Source organism: Rhagoletis pomonella, unplaced genomic scaffold (genome assembly GCF_013731165.1).
Source record: "Rhagoletis pomonella isolate Grant_MI unplaced genomic scaffold, Rhpom_1.0 Rhpom_scaffold_00006, whole genome shotgun sequence".
Lineage (NCBI taxonomy): Eukaryota > Metazoa > Arthropoda > Insecta > Diptera > Tephritidae > Rhagoletis > Rhagoletis pomonella.
Window position 1 is genome coordinate 69,690,414 of NW_023458560.1, and position 16,623 is coordinate 69,707,036.

The 16,623-nt window shown below is 38.2% G+C and overlaps 1 protein-coding gene across 1 annotated transcript in view; it reads left to right on the forward strand.

The window, feature by feature from the left end:
• LOC118742072 (receptor-type tyrosine-protein phosphatase N2-like) overlaps positions 1 to 16,623 on the forward strand; it is a gene marked incomplete at its 3' end in the record, with an annotated part of 108,950 nt that extends 92,327 nt beyond the window's left edge. Inside the window, exons 3-8 of the mRNA XM_036474040.1 lie at positions 12,152 to 12,205; positions 13,977 to 14,034; positions 14,166 to 15,587; positions 15,654 to 15,737; positions 15,810 to 16,377; positions 16,471 to 16,623. Coding sequence (XP_036329933.1) covers positions 12,152 to 12,205; positions 13,977 to 14,034; positions 14,166 to 15,587; positions 15,654 to 15,737; positions 15,810 to 16,377; positions 16,471 to 16,623 — 2,339 coding nt within the window. The remainder of the gene's footprint in view (positions 1 to 12,151; positions 12,206 to 13,976; positions 14,035 to 14,165; positions 15,588 to 15,653; positions 15,738 to 15,809; positions 16,378 to 16,470) is intronic.

The window sequence follows — 16,623 nt, forward strand, 5'->3', positions numbered from 1 at the left end:
AAAAAATTAGCTACGTTTACAGTTTCGATTTCCGCTTATTGCAAAATTATCACCGCTTTTTCCACATTCCTCTGCTGCTTCCTCCACTAAGCTGCTCATTTTCCAGCAAGCGTTTTTTAACTACCCTATTTTCTTGCAGGATATTACTTGTGTCGCCAGCTGCAAGGGCCAACGTCATTAGCACTGCTACTGCTGTCGCACAACGCCCCCCCCCCCCCCCCCCCGCCAACCTAACCTGCCCTTAATCCTGGTCTTCAATCTATGTACTTGTCGTCATCCGGCTTCTTTTTCATTATTTTCTTTTGGCATAGCTCTTAATTAGTTTTTGTCTATCCCGGCTTGCTTGCTTGCCTTTGCTTGTACATTTTTTTCCATAGAAAATCAAAATGAAGATATAAAGCGCCTCGCATATCGGTATGTACATTTGTATGTATGTATGTATGTATGTATGTGTGGCAAAATTGTAGCACCAAAGCAATTAATTTGTGTCACGTTCACTGTTATTTGTAATGCGTACCCGTAGTGCCCAGCTGTGTTTGGGGGCCCCACCTAAAGTCCAGCAAATGCTTTCGAGAACTTTACTTGCTCTTCCTTGGGCATTTAGTGTGTGGCAAATAGAAACCAAATGAACGCACAAAATTATACAAAACGAAGGAACAAATGCTATGTACTTGTGTGTTTACTTTAAGCAGAGGCAGGAAATTACTACCGGGCTATGGGTTAGCTTCGACGCCGGAGGATAAGGCTACATACAGCAAGCAGGATGCGCATAAATAACCTTTTCACTTATTTATTTCTGGGTAAATGCTAATGCACTATACAGACATACCTACTTATGTATGTACATACAGACATGTGCGTGTGACACTAAATTTTCCATCTTCCGCTCGGTGATTTGGTGTTTTTTTTTTTTTTGTATGTATGGCGCCATGCTTGGAATTTCAATTTCAAATCCGAATCAAAGATATTTCTGGGACTTGCCAATTAATATGTAAATCGAAAATGAAAAGAAATATTTTTCAAGTGAAATTTTCCAAATTAAAATTGTAAATTAGAGACGCAAAATGAAATGAAATTGTATTTTGCGAAATTAATGGCAATAAGATAATATTGTGGAATACTATTTCAGGCAAAGCAAATTTATTTGTTGCCCCCAAAGAAAGTAATGAATTTGAATGTATGCAAATTCCAAGTATTTAGTCTTGATTTTCTTTCACTTCGTTTAATGTGGTGTTGGTATTTATTTTGTTAGCTTGTTTGAATTTCTTCGCACTTATCTCAGCTGGTTTCTTATTTGGCAAATCCCTTCACAATTTCACTTCCACTTCAACTGCAATTCCAAGCCATTGCTTTCACTTTGTAATCTCACCATGGTGTCAAACCACATAAATCCATTGTTCGCTCTTCGCTCTAAACATTTATCCACTGTCTAATAGAATTTATTCTTATTCCATTATGCATTTTCTTGTTGATCTGCTTTAAAAGCAAAAGTAATTTAAATTTGACATAAACTCATCACTCTGGCTTGACACCGATGGCCTCGTGAATCGTATGGTAGGCCGATAGCCAAAGACATTTTTCAATATTGTCGTGTTGTCAAGCACAGAAACGCAAAGTAATAAAAATAAACAATCGGCGCAAATATTGTCATTCATTCAGCTCTTAGGTTTGCACTCTTAACCACTTCTCTTCGAGCATTTTTTTGCATCTTTTTTCTTTGATGAGAAACTGAAACACTACTATATAAATAAATATCAAAACAAATATTTGTTTGAATTCATAGTAAATAGTCGTAGTTATTTAGCAAATAACGTTTCTTTTTGTACGTCATTACGGATATCGGAAATTAACCAAGCGCGAAAATTTTATATTCATTCAACAAGTGGACATAAAAACATAAAAGCTCAATACGAAATTGAAGACCGACATAGACGAAATTTCAATCAACATAAATATTTGTGTACATATGTACATACATTTGCATGTATTTATTCATAAAATACCATTAAGAAACTGGTAACGCCTTAGAGGTCTCTAGCGAAAGCAACAACACACATACATATGTACATACATAGTATGTTCTTACTATATCTACATAAAGAATACTCTTTAAGCAACCCTCTTCTTTCCATTTTATTCATAAGTATTTAGTTTTTAATTGATATAATGGATTGGATATAGTGGATGCCAATTTGAGATCATTTCCAAATCATAATGGGGTCCAAAAGCCGAAACCCCGGTCAAGGGCAACATTTTCTGGAAAAAACGAGATCACCATTATTGAAATATCTACTAACGAGGGGGTCTTAGCGTTATTTTAATTGGCTTTTAACGATACATTTTCTAAAAATTGAATTAAAATTAAATTTAAAAAATATATATATTAAATTAAATTTAACAAAAAAAATTAATGAAACAACTTTCTAAAAACTAAATAAAAAGAAAATATTTTTCTTTTGAAAACAATAAAAAATAAAAGAAAATTTTATTAAAAAATTAAACTGAAAAAAGAAAAAAAAATAAGTTCCTAAAAATTAAATATATGAATTTAAAAAATGTCTTACTTTTAAAACAATAAAATCTTATAATGTAAAATTAAAGAAAAAAACAAATATAATTAGTAAAAATAACTGAAATTAAGCCAAATCAAATTGAAAATGAAATGAAATGAAAAAACAAAAAACATTTCTTCGAACAATCAAAACTAAAAACTCAAATTAAAAAAAAAATTATTAAAATTTAAAAAAAAGTTAATCAAATAGATTCCTAAAATCTAAATGAAATTAAAAAAAAAATATACTTCTTTTTAAAACAGTAAAATCCGAAAACTAAAAAAAAGTTAATTCAAAAAAGAAAAAAATTGAATTAAAGGAAAAAATTATATTCAACAAGTTTTATGAGCTTGAGGCCGTTTTAAGTGAAAACTTATTGTGGAAAAGCAACAATAATTTGAAAAAATGATAGAAGTGATAGCTATTTCGGAAATCACCACATTTCCTCATCAGACTTCTTTCAGTAGGATTCGAACCGACGATCACCACTGGCTCAGCCAGTTGCCGACGCACTGTGCTAAGTTTGTCTTGTTAATTCTTGTTGCTTATTTTCCACTATTTCACTTTGCTAAGCCAACTACAATCAAGCGCTGCTATTCCGCTGCAATTCACTTGATCATGTGGTTGTTGGTTAAAGGAAAAAATAAAATAAGTTTCTAAACATTAAATGAAATTAAAACTGATATTTTCTGCAAAATCTAAATTTAAATTAAAGAAGAAGGAAGGATGCCACCCAGTCATTGCTGAGCGAAGTACTCACCCAGTTTCTGATGGTTGCTTCGATGGCCGAAAGTGGGTCTTCTAAAACTGGTTGCGGACCGAGGAATGTCTGGTCTGAGCCAATTCCAGCCAAATGATCAGATGTCTCATTACCAGGTACTCCTGAGTGAACTGGCACCCAGAGTAAAGCAAGCTCGTTATGTTTACGACCATAACTTGTCGAGACTTGCATTGCCGAACTAGTTTATAAGTAGTTAGAGGGTTGGCCAATACCTTAAGTGCAGCTTGGTTGTCACTGCAGACACGTAAACTCCTTCCCCTCCACCTAGGCCATGGCTTTGAGCATGGAAGACCGAAGCATATTTCCGTACAGAAAAGAGAAGCTTAGCCCCATTAACTTCGAAAAAGACCCCAGATCATGATCCAGAGTCAGTTTTAGGGATTCCACAATGTGTGAGTCCGGTCTCAGTGATGGAATTAAACCAGCATTCAGTCTCGGGGAACTCAACATTATAGAATCTCTTCAACAAAGGTAATGGTGGCGACCTATCCTGTAGCATTGAAAATACGAAATTTCTTAAATCCCTGCCGCCAGAAATTTCCGCCACGCCCCACTCAGTGTTATACCAACATCCGGTTCTTTTTAGTGCGAAGGTGGCCTTTAAGGCTTTCCCACGTTTGAAAACACAAAGTTACGGTAAGTGCAGCAATGCGTGATGAGCACTGTACACCACTCAAAAGAATTAAAGTTAAATAAAGAGGCTATGAAACAACCATTTTGGTTATTTACTATCGAAACAAGACGCATTTTCGTGGAACCCCACTTACAACTCATGGACCCCCATATATTTTTCACGCCAACGTAGACCTCCGACGAGTCTGCCGTGGACCCCTGGGCGTCCACCTGGACCACTTTGGGAATCACTAGTCTAGAGAAATAACAATAGCCGCCACTCTTTTTGGCGCCAATATGCGAGACTTTTCTTTACGTAGAACATTAAAGGACCCCTTGAATTACCTTTCGGTAAAGCAATGTAGGTCCTACTCGGCCCTACTCCTTAGTTATACCTTTCTGAAAAAAAAAATAAAATTTTAGAAATAACCTGCTCGATTAAAGTAAAGAAATCATTATGTTTCATGCGTGAGAGGTATCCTCAAACCCTCAGTTACTGTTATAATCAACAATTTCCACAAGAAAATTGTTAAGGAATCTCCCAACACATAAACGTTAGAACATGTCACATTCGTTGAATTAAGCAGATTCAAAGTGGATATTTATTGTTGAAAATATTAATCGGTTTTGAGTTCGTTGGGCATTTCTGAATAAGAATGGCTTTATGCTGGCTAATTTAACACAACTTTAAAACAAACCTATTCGCGTAAAACATGGCCTCTCCGACCAATGTGTGTGAACTTTCATATCCAACTTTATTTTTTGCAATGCCTACAAGTGTTATGAGAAAACTTCAATATTTGTACCCTGGATCGAACTGTCCTTGCATAGAATTCATGTGACAACTTAATTGAACTTCATTAAATACATTCTCGCCATCCACTGTTGGAAGGACTGCAAGGCACAAAGCCCATCGAGGACTGTATGTAGCTATTATCAAAACAAATATGACTTTTAATCAATGCAATCAACGAGCATAATTCGTGCGTAATTCTATACTTGTGCATAAACATACATAAATACGCGTGTATATAATTACTAGCAACAAATTTGCATATAACAATTTGCCACCTGTGGCAGAAATGAGCAACACAGTTTACGCTACGGTTGCGCTATCAGAATGTCACCAACTTTTGTATTTGACATCAAAGCGATGTCAAGCGTACAAAAAAACACCAACAAACAAACAACCGACAGTGTTGATGGAGAAAGCTAAAATGGCAATGTGAAGGTAGGCAAGCGGGGCTAGCAGCAAGTAGGCGGCAATGAAAACACACAACACGGAACAAGGCGGTAAACGTAAAACACAGCAATTAGACGCCTGCATAAAACGCACAAAGTAGGTAACTAGAAATACGCGCGCGCCTTCTTGTAAATGCGAGTCGTTCTATATATCCTCGCCGCAATGTATGTTGTTGTTGTGTTGTGTTTAGTAATACTACATTTGTATGTATGAAAGTATGTAAAGTACATTCAACATTGTAAACTAAATGAGTGCTGTTTAACAAGCGTATTCGAGTCATCATGGGGCGCGCATGCGATGCCATGTGAACGACGCATTTGGAGCTGAAACACAATTATTAGTCGCTGTTCGCTGGCATGTATTTAGCTTTGTTACAGGTATACATTTAGTACTTGTATGTAGAGTCATATTGTTAGCATCAGAAATGCGGGTGTGTGTTTTTGTGCGAACAGCAATTAGTCTGGTAGTCAAGGTTGCATAACCAACGTGCCAACCAACACACGCAATGGGAGTGTTGAAATGACAAGCTGACAAGCTGTGCTGTAAGCCGCCTGCTGGGGAAAAACTCAAAATACAAACGCACGTCACAAGAGGTGACGAAAGGGCCATAAAGTGCAGGCAGAATTAATATCCAAAGAATGCTGGTACACAAAAAAAAAAAAAAAACAAACGAACGCTTAACTGCAGGGAAAAAGCTTTAGAAAAAAAGAAAGGGATATATGTTGAGTTTCGAGAAGCATGAAATGTATGTATGTACATAGCTATGTACATATGCAACCCAAGTATTGTGAGTAATTACTAATTAAGATAAAAGCTGCTTCAGAGAATTTTCTTTCGTTTCGTTTTTTTTACTTGAAATGGTAATTTTAGCGCAGTTCAAATTAGTATTCGCAACGAAAGGAATTATTCTCCATGTAAATTCCTATTCAAAATCAATTTAATGGCAAACATTAACTTTAATAAATACTTGTTAAAATCCAATTTGCTCTGCTATGCTTCCTAAATTAATCCTATAGTAATCGTAAGCATTAATGTCAATTCGAGAAAAGGCGTTTCCAACAAATCTAAACGAATCAATTGTATAAACTGCCTGCTCGAAAATGTTGTCTAGAAGAAGTTCAGCTCAATTATTTCTTTGATTTGTCGCAGTAAACTAATCGGCTTGTAATATTCCTTTAATTGGCGTCAGTTGGCAAAGAAGAAGAAGAACATTATTCCCTTATTAATTGAATGTCAAATGTCTTATAATTTATGCTTCTTGTACCTTACATGTGGATGTATCAAATATTATTTCAGACAATTTTTAGGTTTCATTATGGGTGGTGGTGGGCATCAGCTTGCCCGCGGGCAAAGCCCTTTCAAGCTTTCTATGCTAAATCGATATATTAATACGCAAACAAAAATTTTGTCTCCGTTCGTTTGGCGATTCTACCGAACCATATTCAAAACCAAAAACAACATTGGAAAGGTATTTATATGTAGATGAGAAAAGTTTCGAAATTGGTTGAAAATTACGGGCAAAGTCGTCGTTTAAAAATTTCCGTATTTGCGTATATTTGTTGTTGCAACCGCATTTATTTTACTTCGTATTTAAAAAAAAAAAAACTTTGTAATAATGATAAATGTGATGATGAAAAAATAAATGATAGCGATTTAGACAAACACAAGTGAAGGCAAAATTGAAGATAAAGATGGAAAGGAAAGCAATGAGAATTGGATATCAATTGGGGTAAAAAGAAAATTTATTGAAATTTATCGATAAGAATCGAAATAAATTCTGCCATAAAAATTTAGTTATCGAAAGTTATCAAGTTACCGAAATTAATTGATTCATCGAAGTTTATGGTTATCGAAATTTATCGAATTATCCATGTTTATTGAATTATTCAAATTGGTCAATGTTTATTGCGCTTTCAAAATGTATGTATAGACACAGAAAATTAGTTGTAAAAATGTGCGGATAGTTAACGAGCTATATATACAAATTTATGGGATTTTCGAAATTTGTCAAGTTAATGAAATTTATCAAATTAACAAAGGTTATCGAATTATCGTAATGCCTCAAGTTCTTTGAACATATCGAATTATCGTTATTTATTGATTTACTAAAATTTTTCGATTTATCGAAACGAAGCTTTTGGAATTTTCAAAATATATCGAGTTATCGAAATTTCAAGGTTATATACGTTTATCGAGCTATCACTGCTTATCGAATTTTATCGTGTTACCAGCGTCTAACGAGTTATCGAAATTTGTCACACAGTTATCGATATGTAGCGAAATTTATAGAAATTAGTCGAGTTATCCTATTTAGTTGAGTTATCGGATTTTAGTGTTTTTGAACTGGAATGTATCGGATCTATTCCAAGTCCTACCAAAGTCCTGCCAAATTCCTTCAAAGACATAAAAAAATTGTTCTCACGATTAAGTTCCAAAGCAGATTTTCCGGTAAGTAATTATGTACCTTATAAGTTAAACGACAAGGTAAATTACAAAACCTTTCCAAGAATCTTAAAAAACTTGAAAATGGCCGAATTTCGTCAGCACTGGCATTCATAGTGTATTCTAAATTTGAAAGAGCTTTGCCAGCGGGCAGGCCGGTGCCCACCACCGGTCTACATACTTATGTACATATACATATTAAGTGCCTCACAAAAATAAACTGAGGTTTCCCACGTAAATTATAAAACCTAATTGGAAATATATTTAAGCCACCAAATGGCTGTAGGTTGCACGAGTTGTTGAATCAAAATGACAAACTTGCTAATTGCTGGTCACCAGGCCGGTGACAATCCACTTAATCCAACCAACATGAGCTTAACCGATTTGAAAATACATCCAAAAATCTCATAACTGAGATTCGTTGATCAACTTTTGAAATATTGTTATGCAGACCTTTTCAACGACGAAAAGAACTTTTTCATACCCAACTTTGGTAATCTCATCAGCGGGATTTTTTTTTTTCTTGCGAACCAAACCAGTTCTATTTTGAAGAGTTTAACCTCTAGTCTGTTCTGGTGTGACCAATTTGAGTTATCTCCTAGTTTTTATTTTGATAATTCCTACAGAAATATAAAAAACTAAATAATGAACTCGATCTACTTATGAATTCCTTACCCGCAATTTAAATTTCAAATTCATCATAATTTAACGGTTAAACATTTTCTGTACACAAGATTATCTAACTTTCACACTTCTCACCCCAGAGATTAGCAACAATTAAAAGCTTTGATTCGCACTGAATTATGAAAATTAGACTAAATAACCGTAGCAAATGAGAATTTCACATGCAAACTTGCGTACATACATACATACCGGGCATATTAATAATTGTGTATGTATGTATGTATGTATGTATACGAGGTTATATTAGAGGGCATGCAAACAGACAAATTTATTTTTTGTATAGCAAACATAGGTGATGTTCCGCAAAAAATATCCACAAGGGAATGTTATCGTATGTTTTGTTGTTGAAAGCAACGCAACAAGACAATCATAAAAGTAACTTTTTTTTTTTTGGCAATGACACGGCCATGTCACGGCAGGATGTTTGCTGACAATGATGAAAGCGAAAAAAGCGGAAGGAAGCGGGGAGCAGCTGTAAAAGCAAAAAAACAAAAATACAAAATAAAAGTCAAAATGTGTATTAGGTGCAGCTGGAAGTAACAAAATGCGTAGGCCAAAGGGAAACTGACGTCAATGACTGTGGTGATCATAAAAAGGCGCCGAGGCGTATGAGTGACGTGGATTTTTTATTTTTTTTTATCTGGGTATTACTGGTATTTGGGGAAAAGACAGAGCAAAGATAACGAAGCAATGCAGGGTAATTAAAAGTGAAACAGAAGAAATGAAAGAGATGTACATATGTATGTGTGTGAAGGGTCGTAAGCAAGAATATAGTATGTGCATATGTACATATGTATATTAGGGTGGTCCAAGAAGAATAAAGTCTATGTATTTTATATGGGGAAAAAAACAAGTTTTCGTAGAAGTGGCATAGAATTCTTGAAAATCAATATTTTTCGATCGGAAAACTATGGTTCTCTTCAGGAGGCTTCCAATAATAATACCCAATTTAAATTTAACCATTTTTTAATACCAACGATTTTCTATTGGTCTTTCATTGCTTTTTCTGGGCATTTTGGCGGACCTACGAAATATAGTTGCTATGAAAAAGTGGTTAAATAAACAATTGGGTGTTATTACTGGTAATCTCCTGAAAAGAGACAGATTTTTCGATCAAAAAATATTGATTTTCAAGAATTCTAAACCATTTCTACGAAAAGTTGTTTTTTCCTATATAAAGTACTTGGAAAATTATGAGCGCTTTAAGCGAACTCTAAATATTTTTAGTTTTCAAATTAAAAAAGTGTGGGTAAATTTTTTTTCGATATAGCATTACAATTCCGACTTTAATTTTTCATATGCATTTTTTTTTATACCACCCTAATGTGCATACATATATATCCAATACAAAATAGCAATGACAGCTCTAGACCAGAATTTCGTTCAGTGAGTTGGATTGTATATTGGTTTTCTGTCACTTTTGATATGTAACATGCGAATGCAAATTGAATTTCAATTGGACGTCAAGATAACGAGTAAAAACGATAGAGACATCGATAACGATAACATTAACGAAAACGTTAACGAGTACTTTAACTATATAGAAAACAATAATGAAGGTTTTAACAACAACAATAATGATAACGATAACGATAACTTCAGCGATAGCGATTCTAGGCTCGATCAAAATAGTTAAAATTATAACGATAATGATATCTAATGGTACTTACAACGATTACCATAACTAAAAAGATAATGATAACGCGACTTTAACGATGATTACTTAGAGAACGATATCCTACTTAGAGAATTCTGGCAATACTGACGATAGAAATAAATATTACGATAGCAATAAAGTCATCGTTACATAATACAAATAACGATAATGGTAAAACTAACGATAGCAATAATTTTAACGGTAACTGATGGCATTAAAAATAACTGATAATTTTGACGATATCGATTCTGATAACTGTATACTCGATTTTTGATACATGCATACTAATAGTGATAACAATGAACGGTGAAGACCTTTTGGCACAAATAATTTTCCAATTTTCCCGAGATGCTTACCAATACCAATATCGCATAAGATAACGATAACGACAAAAATAAAACGATAACGATAGCGGCAACTTCAACAATACCGATTATGATATCGATCACGATAATTAAAATTATAACAATAGCACCAACGGTATCGATTCTTTTAACGATCCCGTTAGAAATAACGAATATGATAGTAAAAAGTATAACTTTACAGAAAACTGTAAAGATAACGATAGCAATAGCTTTAACAATAACCGTTCTGATACGATTACGGTATCGTTTGTGGTAACTAGTATAACGACAACCATCTCTAACGATAAGATCATAAGAGCATTGCCAGACTCGAGGGGTCTAGGCTATCGACCGAAGTGGCAAATATTAAGATAATTAAATGATATTATCTTTTTTCTCCATTGATGAAAACATACAAAAGAAATCCCATTTTAGGTCGAACATTAGCATCCGATTCTCTAAATTACCCAATAACAAAACACCTCAATTAAACTGCCACTCAGCACACACCACTCGCAAAGCAACAAACTAAAAACTCACGCCTGCGTCAAACTGTCATCGCTGTACATTTTCCGGTGGAACAAAGCACGCTTTTTGGCGCCGCAACGCATCAAAGGTGGATAAGATTAACAAAGCCTGCACCACATACATACATACATACGCATTCATGAGCACAAACACAAAGAAGCATACATTCGCAAATATATATGCCTACGCACCACATATCAAATCCTTTATCAGCAAAGAACACTCAACGAAGCGCGCTGAAGCCACAAGAATAGCCATGACGCGTCGTTGGTGTATTGTTATTGTTGTACGCTTTTAGAACTGAAGGACTTCCGAAAATGCTTTCAACAGCAAACACGCTCACACATGATACATGATTCATTACAAAACATACAAAACATTTAAAGCAACAATAGTTACAACAGTGCCACTGAGGGAGAGAGTGCTCGTACATGCACGGTCATGCTTGTCGCTGTGCGAACATGTGTGTAGGTGTTCAATGTAGGTTTTCACTTTGTGCGCGCTAGTGAATATGACGAATATAGGGGGATGTGTAGGCGCCGAAAGTTGAAAGCAATGAAATGTGTGTGTGTATGTAAGTCAGTAAGTTCTGATGCCGCCTGCTTTTTTGGCTTCGCCTTTCACGCTTTTGATGCATTAACGCGCGTGGGATTGTGCGAAGCGTCATCGCCCATTCAAGCTTTGACGTTTGTTACGCGCGAGTGTACGCTTATAATTGCTTAGAGTGCTTTAGATACAATATTTCAAAGATACGTTAGTTAACACTTTGTGGTCTTTACTTAAGCCAAATTGCGGTGGAATTGTGGTTGGTTTGTGACTGGCTGGCTGGCTGGCTGGTTGCTGATCCGTTTTTTTTTTTTTTTCAGATTATAAATTACTCTTCTAGAAATGGTGCATGCACAAAGGAAAATTTTGGCAAACATTACTTTAGCTGGCACTTTTAATACAATGCGTGCAAATTGGGGAATTTTTTCCTTTGCAATAATACATTATTACATTATATAAAATCAAAAAAAAATATTTGGAAACAATACTGAGTAAAACCAGCAGCTGTGACTTTTCCCACTTCCTATGTAAGCATAAAAGTCAAAATAAATTATAAATAAAAGGAATATAATTCGCTTAATAGAACAATTTATCATTTCACTTAATTTATTCAACCGCACACAAAAGCTCTGTATGCACAGTGATTTAACACTTTTCTTTTTCTAAATAAAAATAGCTCTTTGAATGAATGTACTAAAAGCTTTCGGCTTATATCATGTTTTCTAATTTATTTCGTTTTTTTTTGTTTTTTTTTTCTTGCAGGCTGTCATTTTGTGCGGACGCTTTGCCTTCAGGGTAGCGAAGTCTGTTTCGATGGTAAGTTCAATTTTTAAAAAGCAAACTTTTCTAAGAATTGTGTTTTTTTGCACTGCAAAAATATTGATTCTACATATTGTCACCTGAATTGCAAAAGGCTGTAACTAAATAACAAAAATTCTTAAATTACCTTTTTGATTGATTATGATGTATTACATCGAATTGCAGGTCCCCACACCAATTTTTGAAAAAAAAAACAAATTTTATTATTCACGGCTTTTCGCATTTCAGGTGACGATAGGTATGTATGTATATAAGTATGTATGTACTCTACTCGTACTTCTTCTTATTTGGCACTGTAACCGCCTAAGCGATTTTGGCCGAGTTCAAGAAAGCAGGCCAGTTGTTTCTCTTCTGTGACAACCGACATCAATTGGAAATGCCAAGCGAAGGCAAGTCCCTTTCCACCTGATCTCTCCATCGCAGTGAGGTCTCTTTTTTTCTCTACTAGCACAGCAGATTTTAGAGCTGAGGCGTCGGTGTCCAGAAATGCTCTTATATCTCTAAATTATGACTATCAACAGTGACGTTGGTGCCAAGACGCGAATGAGCTGACTGTTTGCTTAATGACAGGAGATACTTCGTCTTGTCCTTGTTTACCACCAGACCCAATCGCTTTGCTTCCTTATCCATCTTGGAAAAAGGTAAATTGTTCCTGAGCGGTTCAGTTCGGCAACTCTTATTATCTTCTCCAACATCCGATTAAAGCGGAGAGGTATCTCCCAATTCTGGGATGCCGAATTCAGATATCGCAGCGTATAGGCAACTCCTTTTAGTGCCCTCGAAAGTGGCTTTGAAGTCGACAAATAGATGGTCGATCCTTTTCTCGCGAGTCGTTTCCAAAATTTGGCATATTATGAATTCCTGGTCTATGGTGGATTTGCCAGGTCTAAAGCCACGCTGATAAGGCCCAATCAGTTCGTTGACGGTGGGATTCAGCCTTTCACACAATACGCTCGATAAGACCTTGTAACCTATGCCTAGAAGGCTGATCCCGCGGTAGTTGGCGCGAATGGCGGGGTCGCCTTTTTTGTGGATTAGGCAGAGCACACTTAAATTCCAGTCATCGGTTCATCTGATCATATTCTGCATATGAGTTGATGCATGCACCTTATCAACTCCTCGCCGCCGTACTTGAATAGCTCAGCTGGCAGGCTCTCAGCTCCAGCAGCTTTGTTGTTTTTCAAGCGCGCTATTACTATTCGTACCTCGTCATACTTAGGGTTACTCTACTGAGGAACTTTTTGAAAAGTTTCCCGTGCTTTCCATGGATAAAGACGGTCGCCACAAGTCGGGGGAGAAACTCGGCCAAAGTCTAACTTATTAACCGCCAACCTATTATTATAAACCCAAAAATTTGGCTTCTTAGGAGAATGTTAACCGAACAGGTTCGGAGCCCTGAATAACGGATCTTGCAGACGAGTAATATAAATATATATATAAGGACTACGGCATTAGATTGTCTACTAGAGTTCGGCCGAGAGTCAGGATGATTTAAAAACTTTTAGGGATAGGTCTGGGGAAACTCGCGCCTGGGCATCATAATGCAAAATCTGAGTGAACTTTAACTGTCGCTGCCTTCCTTACCTAACCTAACTCTCGGAGAGTGGCTTCGTCAAACTGCGCACTTTCCTTCTCGGCCTCTCCATTAATATTGTTGCCGTTGAAAATATTAAGATAGCACAAAGAACATATCGCTTGTTAACTCGAGTAGTCGTATCAATGAAAAGTATCCGCGCAATTCAAATTTTCTTACGTTCTTCTACAACAGATAACATCTTTGGAAAATGCATACCGACAACTGGCGTAGATGTTGAGGACATTGAAAAGTAAGTACTTCCCTCATTTCAGTGTCAATATTCACGACCCTCTTCACCATCCTTTATTCATTCTCATCTACCAATTCTGAAAGAGAAAATTTAATTATCTTTTCCTCTGTCTACTCCCTCGCTTCACGCAGAACACCCCTTACGGAGGATCAATCTCGCACCCTCGCCACCATGTTGGAGGAGTTGCAAGGTGCCGGACTCGGCTGGGATCACCCCTACGTGCAATGTCGCATTCAGGGTACCCTCTACTCGCTCCAGAAACAGACTCAGCTACCACCGAACCTTTGCGCAAACCTCGCACCCACACCAACCGATATCGACCCCGCTGGCGCTATGGCATTCGTACGCTTCGCACCACCCGAGGAGGATTATGTTGACGAAGGTTACTTCTATCCACCGCTGAAGAAGCAACATCCGCTTAGAGAAGGCAACAGCCTCAACACCATACTGCATGAGTTGCAACTGCAGGACCGTCAGCTCCGTCATGATCCACTCGAACTGGCGCATTTCGGTAAATTAGATGCACAGGATCCTCTTCCTCAAACGGCACCGAATGTAATGGATGTCTTATTAGAGAAGGAACGAGCGCGCGCACAACGTGAACAAATGGAACGCGCAGCCGAAATCGAAGCAGCAGCAGCACAGGCGAATGCCGCGCGTAATCGTTTGGAACTCTACCAGATTTTGGCCGCCTCTGAGCCGGATCCGCAGCCATATCAACGCAACCCGAGCAGCGCGATAGAAAAGTTGGAGCAAGTGGTTGAGCGCGAACGGGAAGCTGCGGCGAAGGCACCAACACCACCGCCACCAGCGCCGATTTATGTGCCCGATGAGCTGTCGAATGACTCCAATGATCTGTACTTCCCCGAACATTTTGCCTCCTTCAAACGCGTCTCAGGCAAGAAGGCCAGCGCAGATAATGGCAAACCAGTGCAAAGTTCATTCTTCCGCGAGTTGGCAGCCGAGCAAGGTTTACAACAGGAGCCATTATTGGCGCGGGATTTCAGTGAAAACGCCATAGATGAAACCGATACTCTGTTGTTGCCGGGCTACAAACGCACAAGTCCAGACGATGCCAGCGAATCCGAACGCAAGCAAATGGCTTTCGAGGAGAGTCTCATACGCAACTCATTGACGCCGTTCGAAGAGGAAGCGATGCTATCCTCAAACACTTATGCGCGTAATGCACAGAAGCCGAGACCAGTCTTTACAGAGGGAGGTCTAGTCTATGTGCCCGAGGATGAGGAGGAGGTACGCAAAGCCAAAGCACGTGAAATACTCGCCAGCATGTTCGGTTTTACGCGACACGAGCGTTTGGATGTGAAAAAACCGGGACCAATGATCGGACCGCCGCCAAATGCCGTAGAGTCAGCGGGAAAACTCAATAAGACCGGTGAAGGTGTGAAGGCAGAGAACAAAGAGGTGTTGCCGGCGCATATTAGAGGCAGTAAGGAGAGCAGCAAAATGAAGAAGGTGCTGAAGGAACATTCCGATGAAGATCATGCTCCGCACACTGTCGACACTGAATTTGCGCATGTGTTCGTTAAGAACCCGTAAGTGCCACGCAGTACTTATAGCCATTGTACATTGTATACGCCTTTTTTGTGTTACCTTTGCAGCATCGACAGCTGGAGTGACGGTGTGCGCATCATGAACGAACTGGCCAATATACTACACATGCAAGGATACTTCACCTATTTAACGTAAGTCACATTTCACCTTAGCTCCCTCTGCTTGAAAAATAATCGTTCTTTGCTCTTCTCTTCTCTCCACAGCGTTCAACCGCACGAAGTCTCTTTCCGGGTGGACTCAAACAACCCCGAACACAAGACCGCCGCCGATATAGCGCGCATTATTAACGACAATCGTGGCGTCAAGAATAACATCCTACGCCGCATAGGCGTCACGGTACTCCATGCTGGCGTTGGCGACAAAATCAAGGACGATTTGGATGGCGTTACAGCGTCGCGCATTGAACTTGCCGAGCAGGGACCCGATGTGACACACATTATGGCTTACATGTTTGCCGGTGCTGGCGCTGCTGCGTTCATTGTTATCTTCGTCACGCTAATACTGATTAAGCGACACGATAAGAAACGCGACAAGTTGGGTGGTCTCCAGTCAGGCGTTGCTGGCGCAGAGAGTTGCAGCAAAGACTATCAGGATTTGTGTCGTGCACGCATGGCGGGCAAGGGCAGTGCGCCAGAGCCGGTGCCAAGCGGTCGTATAATGTCGTTGAGTAAGGAAAATGATCGCCCGCCCTCGTCGCGTTCGAGCACCTCTTCATGGAGCGAGGAACCGGCGCTGACAAATATGGATATCTCGACCGGACATATGGTGTTGGTGAGTTGAAGTTGGAAGTTTGAGGAAGTGCTCCAGCATTTTTTTAATTTACTTTCCCTTTGTCTCTCTCTCTCTCTCTCTCTCTCTATGTAGTCTTACATGGAAGATCACTTGCGCAACAAAGGCCGTTTGCAACGGGAATGGGAAGCCTTGTGCCGCTATGAAGCCGAACCGAGCGCACGCGATGCAGCACAACAGTCGCAATGCGTAAATTTGAATCGACCAGGCGCTCCGCTGCCCTATGAC